General features: G+C 37.0%; 1 protein-coding gene across 3 annotated transcripts in view; it reads left to right on the forward strand.

Annotated features, from left to right (window-relative positions):
- The window catches only part of LOC115232470 (calcium-binding protein P-like), a 15,427-nt gene extending 4,392 nt beyond the window's left edge, over positions 1 to 11,035 (forward strand). Inside the window, exons 2-7 of one of the 3 annotated variants that reach the window (XR_005003301.1) lie at positions 3,537 to 3,731; positions 3,840 to 3,848; positions 3,882 to 4,039; positions 4,891 to 5,001; positions 10,494 to 10,736; positions 10,805 to 11,035. Coding sequence is in view for 2 of the 3 variants with exons in the window: in XM_036511838.1 (XP_036367731.1) it covers positions 3,537 to 3,731; positions 3,840 to 3,848; positions 3,882 to 4,039; positions 4,891 to 5,001; positions 10,494 to 10,643 (623 nt within the window). In the remaining variant the exon portion in view is untranslated. Of the gene's footprint in view, positions 1 to 3,536; positions 3,732 to 3,839; positions 3,849 to 3,881; positions 4,040 to 4,890; positions 5,002 to 10,493 lie in introns of all 3 variants that reach the window. The other 2 variants (XM_036511838.1, XM_036511849.1) reach the window with 2 other exon arrangements.
- The last annotated feature ends 816 nt before the right edge of the window (positions 11,036 to 11,851 follow it).

Genomic DNA, 11,851 nt, shown 5'->3' on the forward strand with positions numbered 1-11,851 from the left:
TTATTTATTATACAAGCAATATATATCTATCTTAGTTTCAATGATAGAAGAAAGCATGAAGAATTTCATAGTTTTGGTCTCCTGCAACGAAAAGTTGTGTAAAAAATATTGTGAGATAAAATATCATGAAAAGATATAAGGAAAAAAAATGTATTTGAGTATTATTAACTTGTTTGATAGATCTCAATACAAGGAATTTCATGGAATCAATTTCATGCAATGACGTTTTAAAAGAAAAAGTTATGAATGTTTGTTTCTCAAATTTGAGGGTGATAATATAGTTCTATAATATTTTATGAATATAGTTCTATTACATGGGAGGAGGCGCAATGGCCCAGTGGTTAGGGCAGCGGACTCGCGGTCATAGGATAGCGGTTTCGATTCCCAGACCGGGCATTGTGAGTGTTTATTGAGCGAAAACACCTAAAGCTCCACGAGGCTCCAGCAGGGGATGGTGGTGATCCCCTGCTGTACTCTTTCACCACAACTTTCTCTCACTCTTACTTCCTGTTTCTGTTGTACCTGTATTTCAAAGGGCCGGCCTTGTCACTCTCTGTGTCACGCTGAATATCCCCGAGAACTACGTTAAGGGTACACGTATCTGTGGAGTGCTCAGCCACTTACACGTTAATTTCACGAGCAGGGTGTTCCGTTGATTCGGATCAACCGGAACCCTCATCGTCGTAACCGACGGAGTGCTTCCATCCCATTACATGGGAAAATGCGAACAAGATAAATAATATTCTTTAAGACTATAAGCCCGGAAAAGTAGAGGACAAGTTATTACACTTGGAAAAGTTCAAGACAACTTATTACATCAGGTAAAGTATTGAGCAAGAAAATTTTTACTTAAAATATTGCAGCTAAGAATAAGATTTCAAATAAAATATTTAGATTTAGAATATATTAGCTTTTATTAAAACTAAAAATTTTATTACAAGTTATTACTTCTATTTGTTATTAATTGTTGTTTCTATCAAAAATTAATAACTCAATTGAAATATATTTTGCACTTTAAAAAGATTCAGTTCTTTAATTATCCCTGTGTGTGTGTTTTAGTGTATGTATGTGACTTTACCCAACAGTGAAACGCGCTCATATTGTAAGTTACAACGACCAGGTTTCATTAGAAAGTGAAAATAGATATATCCGCTGCTTATTATCTATCCACCAAATAAACTATGCTTTTCACTCAGCAACTCTTTTTTACAACTAAAATAACATCGGCAACTACGTTGGCTTGCACAGTTTTGAGGTCATTTCCGGACAATATTTGAATTTGCTTCAAATATTTTACTTTTGTCCGATGTTTCACGCATGCGTAGAATTCTACTCAGACAAACATTTATGAAATTGTACACAACAAATTCACAGTGAAATTTGCTTGAGTTATTGCCTAAATTATTGTCAAGTTACCATATTTTTAGTCTTGACCCAATGTCTATTTTTTACATACAGAATTTGCTAACCATATATATTACTCTACTTTGCATAAAACTTTAGCTATATGGGTACTTCTGGTTCTCATTTTCAAGTATTCTAATGTGGTATTTTTTTTTAGTTATAATATTACTTTGTAAATTAAAATCAAATAATTTTTAATATTCAAATTTTATCATTAGCTGCAATATTTTAAGTAAAAATGTTCTTATTATTAATTAACATAATAGAATAGCCTGGAAAAAACACGGATTACACGGAAAAATGCGAGCAAGCGAAATAATATTCTTAAGATTACAAAGCTGGAAAAGTACAGGACAAGTTATTACATCCGCTAAAGTACAGAAAAATTTTACTTAGAATATTGCACCTAAGGATAAAATTTGAATATTAGAAAATATTTAATTTTAATTTACAAAGTAACATTATAATTTTAAAAACGATACCATCGGGTTTGTTTCGACCCTTTAGAATTGGAATTTTTGAAAAGTAAAACTTTTGCATTATGTAGCTTGTTATTCTCTTTAAGTGAACATTTTTCTGATTGAAAAATGGCGACACAGCAGTAAAAAAATCGTAAAAGATAGGGATTTTCATAGAAAAAAAGCACCTTTTTGATGTAAATAAATTTTTGGTGTTAACATGGTCCGATTTGAAATTTTTCTTCTACGGAAGGAAGAGCAAATCTTCTTCTATCATACTCTCAATTTTGGTCAACTTGCGTCGAAGGGTCTCGGAGGAGATAGTGTTAGTTGAAGGCTACCAAATCTGCCATACACAGACAACTTCACCTTTATATATATAATTTATTTGTATTTACTCTTGAACTTTGCGAATGTTCCTGGATCGTTGTTTCCCAAAAATCTCGAAAATGTTTTTCGCTGTACTCCAGGAATCTCTCGTGGTACACACTTTGGCAGACACTGCTTTCGAGCATTCTAACGATATGCAGCTGTATTTTCTTCTATTACTGCTTGTCCTGTACTCTTCAACACAATATAGGCTCACTGTCGAAGCAATTAATCGCTAAATATATACAATGGATATTTTATGAATACTACTTGGTTTGTTACGACTCAAAGAAGATAAATGATGTGTACCACTTTATATTAACGATTTACCGTTAAGTGAGATCTATCTTGTAAGTTGTCTTTGTTTAAATACATAATATGATTATAGTAATTGATATAAAGCATGCTGAAAAATATCCAGCATCAGGATCAGCTACATCATTTGTAAAATAGTTGGTTTTTAGCAAAATTGATAATGAGGCATATAAAAGCGAGCAGCATACTTCCAACATTTTAGATGTTTTTAAGTTTAAAAACTGGTCTGTCCTCATCCTAGAAGACTGAATCAAAAAATGAAAAAAAATTACAAAGATGATAGCTAAATTAACTTCAGCTTCGGATGTTTTCTGAAGCGGAGATTTTCATTTGGCATATCATACATGCAATGTGTTCTTCGTAGCCTGGCAAAAGGAATTCTATCTTCATGTGCGTCAGGTATTAAAGAATCGCTTCAAATTCAGCCGAGATCGACTTTGCCTTTCATCCTTTCGGGGTCGATTAAATAAGTACCAGTTACGCACTAGGGTCGATATAATCGACTTAATCCGTTTGTTTGTCCTTGTTTGTCCTCTCTGTGTTTAGCCCCTTGTGGGTAGTAAAGAAATAAGTATTAAAGAATCGCAGAATTGAAACCGTATAAAATTATTTAAATATCCTTTTTATTCTTTAATGTAACAGTGATGATATTAATTAATTTTTTAATGATGCGTTTCGTCTGCCGTTACGTTCTGAGTTCGAATTCCACCGAGGTCGACTTTGCCTTTTATCCTTTCGGGGTCGATTAAATAAGTACCAGTTACGCACTAGGGTCGATATAATCGACTTAATCCGTTTGTTTGTCCTTGTTTGTCCCTTCTGAGTTTAGCCCCTTGTGGGTTGTAAAGAAATAGATATTAATTATTTTTTTAATGATAAGCAAACGTCCACAGGAAATTAAAATCCCCAGCCAGCATTTGTTGATCAATTAAATTTATGAGGAAAGTACACTTTGAAATATCGCTTGTGGAATTTAATTTCTTTTCACAGAAAACACAAAAACTAAGATACCGAACGATGATCCACCAGGATACAATGAAAACCATGAAAACAGAGATGGTCTTCAGAATATTATGGCACCTGTAATTCCCGCAGAAACTGAATATCCACCAGGTTATCCATCACCACCATCAGATTATCCATCACCACCACCAGATTATCCATCACCATCGGGATGTCCCCCACCAAAATATGCACCGCCTCCAGAATATCAACCACCATCAGAATATGCATCATCACCGGGACCCACAGATATTTTTGGTAATGTTTTGGCATCTGCACCTCCCACACAAACTGGATATCTACCACCACCAGGATGTCCCCCACCAAAATACACACCGCAACCTGAATATCCACCACAACCTGGATACCCACCACAACCTGGATATCCACCACAACCTGGATATCCACCACAACCTGGATATCCACTGCAACTCGGATATCCACCACAATCCGGACACATGTCACAACAACAACAACAACAGCTTGTTATCGTAAGCAAACACTGTTTCCTTTTCATTTTACTATTGACTGTTCTACAACCATCTCATCATATGTTTTGCAAGCTTTGCTCATCAAAAGGTGGCTGTACTAGGAAACCATCTTTAAGATTTTTTGTCTCTTTACATTGTAAGTTCAAATTCCGCCGGAATCGACTTTGCCTTTAATCGTTTTCGAAGTCGATAAAATTAGTACTTTTTTTAGTTATTATTTATTTATGCGCCTTTCTCAAGCCTAGCCAGGCTCGTGGGCCCGGTTTCCCGGTTTCTATGGCGTATGTGTCCCCCCCACCACCAACTGGACGGGACGCCAGTCCATCGCAGCGTTACTCAAGAAACAGGAAGAAAGAGTGAGAGAAAGTTGGGGCGAAAGAGTACAACAGGGGTCACCACCACCACTTTGCCGGAGCCTCGTGGAGCTTTAGGTGTTTTCGCTCAATAAACACACGCAACACCCAGTCTGGGAATCAAAACCGCGATCCTCCGACCGCGAGTTCGCTGCCCTAATCACTGGGCCATTGCGCCTCCACATTTGTTTAGTACTGGAGTTGATATGATCGACTATCCCAGTTCCCTAAATTTCAAGCATTGTGCCTATAGTAGAAAGTATTATCATTCAACGTCGTTGCATCATCACCCTTGTCATCTGTATCTTCCCTTTTTTTCATCATCATCATCATCATCAGCAGCAGCAGCAGCAGCAGCATCAGCAGCATCATCAGCAGCAGCAGCGTCATCACCACCATCATCATCACCACCATCGTCATCACCACCATCGTCATCACCTTCATCGTCATCACCATCTTAGATGATTATGTTATGCTTTTGATTTCTTCCCTTTTCAGACACGAACCTACCAACCACAATACGTTGAAAATAAGGTGACTTCAGCATTTCTTGTCACCCTTTTCTGCTTTTTCCCAACAGGCATTCCTGCTATTGTTTTTGCACAAAAAGTAAGTAAAATACGAACATTTCTAGAGAGAAATTCTGTTCATAAACATACATTTTATCCAGTCGTGGGTGTCTGGTAAAATGCTTGCTTTCCAGCCACTAGGCTCCGAGTTCAGTTCTACCTCATCTTTCATAGGAGTATATATATAGAGGGTGTTTCAAAAAGTTTGATATCATTTCGCAATGTGATATCTACACCCCAAATGATGTCAAACGTTTTGAAACACCCTGTATATGTGTATGTGTGTGTGTGTGTGTGTGTGTGTGTGGAGGCGCAATGGCCCGGTGGTTAGGGCAGCGGACTCACGGTCGTAGGATCGCGGTTTCGATTCCCAAACCAGGCGTTGTGAGTGTTTATTGAGTGAAAACACCTAAAAGCTCCCCCAGGGTCCGGCAGGGGGTGGTGTCGATCCCTGCTGTACTCTTTTGCTACAACTTTCTCTCACTCTTTCTTCCGTAGGCCTGCTCGCTTAGCCAGCGGGGTGGCGTCATTTGAAGGCTAAAACAATACGAAGCACATTGTGACCAGCGATGTGTAGCAACATCTGATAGCTACACATGATCACGTGATATATATATATATATATATATATATATTAAAAATACACATTAAGTACGGGACATCACCAGCGAGTGAAAAGTGTGTAAACACACGAGATATAAGTACAGAACAAATACAGAAAATACAAAAAATATACACATGCAGTACATGTTATCACCAACGAGTGAAACACATAGAAACACACAGAGATAAGTACTGGACAAAGTACCAAAGGAATTCTAAATCCTCAGATGTCGTGCTTTCAATGACAAGACAGGAAAACCTCATAACACAGTAGCATCCAGAAATTTTTAAAATATAAAATTCTTGGTGAGTTAGAGCTTCGAACGAACAAACGACATCATCTTTAAGTGAGGGTGGATAGTGTTTCTCAGATTAGTTTTGAGGTCTTGAAAACGAAGGTCCCGAGTATTTCCATCCGACTCTATTTCATTAAATTAAAGGGAATATTTCTTTTGATGAGTTTCGTGTGGTATCAGCTAAAGAAAAGATATTGTTTCGTGTCTATTGGTTTATTATTAAAGTCGTGTAGAATTTCGTTCTTCACTTTTTTTATCAGAATATCTAAGAAAGGGAGCTGTTCTTTGGTATATTTCATTGTAAGCTGAATGTCAGGATTTGTATTATATATTATTGATTTAAATTCAAAAAGATTGTTAATAGTTTCATCCCAAATGATAAAGCTGTCACCCAGATATCTTTTCCAGTTCTCCCATATATAATGGTTTAATGGGTATCAATACATTTGCAGTGACACTTCATATATGGTTAATTCAAAATATGCCATTATTAGGTCCGCAAGAACAGGGCTACTTCCGTCCCATCGCATTTTCACATTTTTGTCGGCAGTAGATGTCCTCAAATACGAAACAATTGTTCTGAAGTAGAAATTTAAAAGTTTCAATAATAAAAACCTGGTTTGTGCGTTCCGGAAATTCTTTAGGGAATTTTCCAGACAGAATTTTATTGATAACTAGCTGTATCATCCGGCGTTGCTCGGGTTCGTAAGGGAAATAACTATATAAACATTTTTAGAGATGTAAAGTATAATAGCCATCTCAATATGGCTAACCACAAAGGGGGGTGTTACTGTAGCTTTTTACGTTCTGAGATTTAATAATACATTTTTAGAGAGTTACTTCCCTTATATAAACCGAGCGAAAATGCATTAAAAATACGGAAAAATTATGGTAATTTTTTTTCAAAATCGTAGACTCATCGTAGACGCGCGCTAATACCCAGAAGGGCTCGATATGAATCACGACTATAAGATACCCGGTTTTGGTTAAACTGCACCGCAAAATGTGGGAGTAGTTAGGAATCTAAATCGTAGGAGACAGACACACAACTTGACTTTTATATATAAAGATATACCACAGACATGTAGGATATTGGTGTAAGATTAGTAACATCGAAGAAAACCATTAATGTTTCTTCAGTAGGAGATTTTCGCGGGTGGTTCAGTATATCTAGATCAGGGCTGGCCAACTTGAGGCCCGCGGGTTGCATACGTCCCGCAGACTTTTATCCTGCGGCCCGCTTGATACTTTCTCGAAATGGATTTAAAATTTCATCAAAAATTAAAGATTGTAATGAAAAGTACAAAAGAAAGATAGTACTGTTTTTGCAACGATAATAGTTCATATTGAATCAACGCTCATTCATCATTGTAATAATAGCATTAGAAACCAAAATGCTTTTAATTCTGTCAGTATATAAGCGGCCCTAAAAAGAATTCTGTGATTAAAGTGGCCCGCAATGTAATTCTATTCGGCCAGGCTTGATCTAGATCGTCTCTAATGCAACTTTTGATGTATTTCAACAAGGGCTTCAGTAGGATGTCTAAAAAGTTGCATAGGTGGTGGGCTTCACAGGCTGGGCCAGCTATAATGGGTCTTAATTTTAAATCTTCTGGCGCTAGGATATTTATGTATTTGCGTGGTGATTGCTTCCATGTTTCATTAATTATCTTGCTCTGTGTATTTTAGGTAGCCTGTCTACACCTCCATTGATGTTGAAATTTCCTGTAACACTGAGCAGCTTGCAAGTCCGAACATCTATCTCACTGGGTTGTTATAGTGACCAGTTTGAAAATTCAAAGGTTGGCGTCAGGATAGACACTGCAGAGGTGTTGTGGGCAGTAAGGTTGTGTTGTAAGCTGCGTGTTCTGGTGACCATAGACCATATTCTTTTTATTCACCTGAGATATTCTTTATGGATCTATCATATCTGATATTCTCATTTTGTCACCTGATTGTAGAGGTTGCATTGTCAAGCCGTTCACTCTTAGCTTTACAGAGGTGGACACAGCATTTCCACGCAGTGGGACTGAACCCGGAACCATGTAGTTGGAAAGTAAGCGTCTTACCATTCAACTACTCCTGCGCCTAAACGTGTATGATGCTTACAGCACCTAGATTTATCAAGCGGTCACCCATCTATGTACACACTTGGTTCGACGTTGCTTAACTTCGGTGATCGGACGAGAACATATCAAGGCGATATGGTCGTAAGCAAATAAAAGAAAATAGATATTTAGGTTCTACCGAGACTTGAATTCGAATCACTATATTCAGAATCCAGAGTGCTAACCATTACACTACAGAACCATACATACATATATGTTTGGTTGGGGGCATATCAATCTTACTGAAAGGTTACTAGTGAAGTTAGGCTTATAGTACTTCAGGTTAATTCGAGGGGTTCTGGGCAGGTAAGGTTCACTCCTGTCCTCTAGCTTTCCTTTTTCAACTTCCGTTTTTAGCTTGTAGGTTTAGGCTAAGTCATCAACATGAGTTATTTTGTGGTGTTTTAGTACTTCGTTTTTTTTTTTAAGCGGAGATTGTATAACTGTATAAACTTGACAATGCAACCTCTACAATCAGGTGACATTTTGTCTAAATGCACAAGAATCCCTTTTCTTTTTGAGTTCCTTCACTGGTATGTGCATTTTCCTTACATGTTGATTTGTTCTTAGAGGAATCTGTGTGGAATATAATGCTTTTTGATATACTGAAAAGGTTGTCTTCGAATCCAGCTAGTTTCGGATTAGTTGAAGGAAACTTCTGAGTTTTAAATAAATATTATAGCATCTCATTGATTGTGGTGTTTCTTATCCTGCGGTGGATAAAAGAAATAGTATTCTCGAAGAGATCTTTTAAATATTCTTAATGTTGTTTTGGGGTGGCAACGGGATCTCCTTGATGGTAAGTTTTGCTATATTATGGTAGACTGATTTAGCAGCCCGGTGTAAGATGAGAATTAATACGATAAGTATATGGAGTTAGATAATCCAGGTGGCCGCCCTGGATCATTAAGTGTGTGTGTGTGGTGGTATAAAGTGCTAGTTAGCTTTTGTTTGTCGCAGCGTTTGATGTAATCTGGTCAGCTGACTTACAATCTCCTATACCAAACCCAAAAAAGGGCGTTGTTCAGCTGCCTCTGTCTATGCTATGTCTCCAGGTTGCTTTATTTTTTTCTGTGGAGCAGTGCATGCATCGGTCGAATATTTCCAAAGTGGAGGCAGTATGTGTTGTGACCTGGTCTTGTGCCCTTGATGATCCTAAGGGAAGTGTTTGTCCCCTCAGAAGAATTAGGTAATGGCAAACAGTCAAGACATACACTTATTGCATTAACACATTTTAACAACAAAAAATTAGGTATCTATGATATTCCAGGCATTTTCAGGCTGTATTTGGATTATATTATCTAACGTGATATTATCTACTATCATTTTTTAAAGAAAGCATGTTGTGATTTGAAGAATTTAGCTGCTGTTTCTAACAGCGTCAGTTGAGTTGTCTCCTAGTGGTTATGTCATAGACTAATTGTGGCTCTGTCATGGAATTGATAAGCATTTAACTGATGATCTGACAGGAGAAGCAAAACAAAAGTCCCTAAATAAAATCAAATGAACAGCATGATTGTAATAATTGTGATAAGGGTCCTTATATAAAGAAGGGTCACCTGTAATACTTGTCTGTTCCGTTATGTCTAACAATAACCACTCCACGTATTTTAACCACATCAGTCTTTTTCCGCTCATCTCTTATATCTTTGCCAACTTACCATGTCATTATAAATAAGGTTTCTATTCATCCAGTGTAAATATAATAGCTCGAACACGAAAGCAGCAACGGGTTTTGGTAAAATATCTACTTTCATAAGAGCAATGGTTATGAAACTGATAAATAATATCAGTTCATCATCACCACACCCACACTATAAAAACATTAGTAGAATATATAGTCATGCCAGCATCCCACCATCCATCCTTTTATTAAGAACAAACTTTTGGAAGCACTCCGTCGGTTACGACGACGAGGGTTCCGGTTGATCCGATCAACGGAGCAGCCTGCTCGTGAAATTAACGTGTAAGTGGCTGAGCACTCCACAGACACGTGTACCCTTAACGTAGGTAAGGGGATATTCAGCGTGACACAGAGAGTGACAAGGCCGGCCCTTTGAAATACAGGTACAACAGAAACAGGAAGTAAGAGTGAGAGAAAGTTGTGGTGAAAGAGTACAGCAGGGATCACCTCCATCCCCTGCCGGAGCCGCGTGGAGCTTTAGATGTTTTCGCTCAATAAACACTCACAACGCCCGGTCTGGGAATCGAAACCGCGATCCTACGACCGCGAGTCCGCTGCCCTAACCACTGGGCCATTGCGCCTCCACAAGAACAAACTATATTTGTTGTTAAGGCGGTGAGCTGGTAGAATCGATGGAACTCCATGCAAAATGTTTAGTATTGTATCGTCAGCCTTAAAATATCTAAGTTCAAAATCGGCCGAGGTCAACTCTACCCTTTATCTTTTTGGGGTCGATAAGTACTAGTTGTTGGCCTTGTGCCAACATTTGAAACAAATGTATTTGTTTCTGAGTTCTGTTTACATGTTTTAAATAAAAAAAAACTTTCATTTTACCTTCTAGGCACAAACAATGGCCCTATCCGGTAATATAGAAGGTGCACAGGAAGCAAACGCTGGTGCAGGAAGGCTAATCAAAATATCAATGATTGTTGGTTTTTTCATTATTATGATTTTAATTATTCTACGCTTTGCTGTGATTAGAGGATTGTGAGGATAAGGAAAATTGACATTAAACGAAGAGGGACTTCTTTTTTTTATTATTTATATTTAATTCTAATCAGATAAAATATTCTTAGCAAAAATGTTTCAAAATATTGAGAAATCCACACAAATGATGATATTTAATACTAAGTTATATAATTTCAAATACTAAACAATGATATATTCTGATCGGTGAATTCTACAGCTCCAACTTGATAGCAAGACCCTATAATAGAATAACACTATGAGAGTATAATGATGTTCCTGAAGCCCTTGTACCGTTCCTTCCGGTCAAGAAAGGTGATGTTGCATCTTGCTTTTACTTAAATGTTCATTATCATAATCTCAGCAACTACCAAAGTTTAAAGCTATTTTAGAAGCATAAATGTTAAACGAACAAAATTTTTAAGCTGTTTTCTAGTTAATATTGCCTTAAAGACATTATTTTATTTGAGTGTTAAATAATCATCTGTTACACATTGACAAATGTTGGTATACATGTCAGCACAAGATTCTAGATAATGGAAAAATATTTCTTGTAGCTTTCACTCATAAATATTTTTGTTAATATTGGTTTAAATATTTCTTGTTATCATGTCAAACAATGGCAAGTGGAGTTCACAACAAACATACGAATGGCATTTTGCAGACAAGAAACTAAATCTCCAGCAGAGAAAAGATGTAAGGACAGCAGCGAAAAATTGAGTATCGACCCTTATAAAACGTAAAAAAAAGTAAGTTCCGGCAGGCGGTTACTGGTTTCGAAACCGTACCAGTGAGGCACAGTTTGTGGATTTTACTATCAAACCAAAGCTAAATTATAGATACTCGAATGCGATAAACAATATTTTGAAGCGTCAGGTGTGGTTGCTATTTTGTAAAAATGAAAATAATGATTTTATTGTACTTCAATGGTTTTATTTCCAATGTGTGTGTTGAATTTTAGCATATGTAATTCGTCTTTAGAACGACATCTCAATAAAATTCAATGTTTTAACCAATGGATTTTATAAGAAAATAATAGTTACCAACAACAACAATAATAATTACACCCCTGGAATATACGGTGCAATACAGCTAGATTTGGATGAAATGCATTCCTTCGAGTTAGCACCGAAATTCGCTACATATTAGAAGGTCAGAAAAATTGAATGCTTCTCTAAGATTGATGAAACGTTCTTAAAAATAAGATGGAGGTAAGAATAATACAACTATAAC

The sequence above is a fragment of the Octopus sinensis genome, linkage group LG2 (genome assembly GCF_006345805.1).
Source record: "Octopus sinensis linkage group LG2, ASM634580v1, whole genome shotgun sequence".
Taxonomy (NCBI): Eukaryota; Metazoa; Mollusca; class Cephalopoda; order Octopoda; family Octopodidae; genus Octopus; species Octopus sinensis.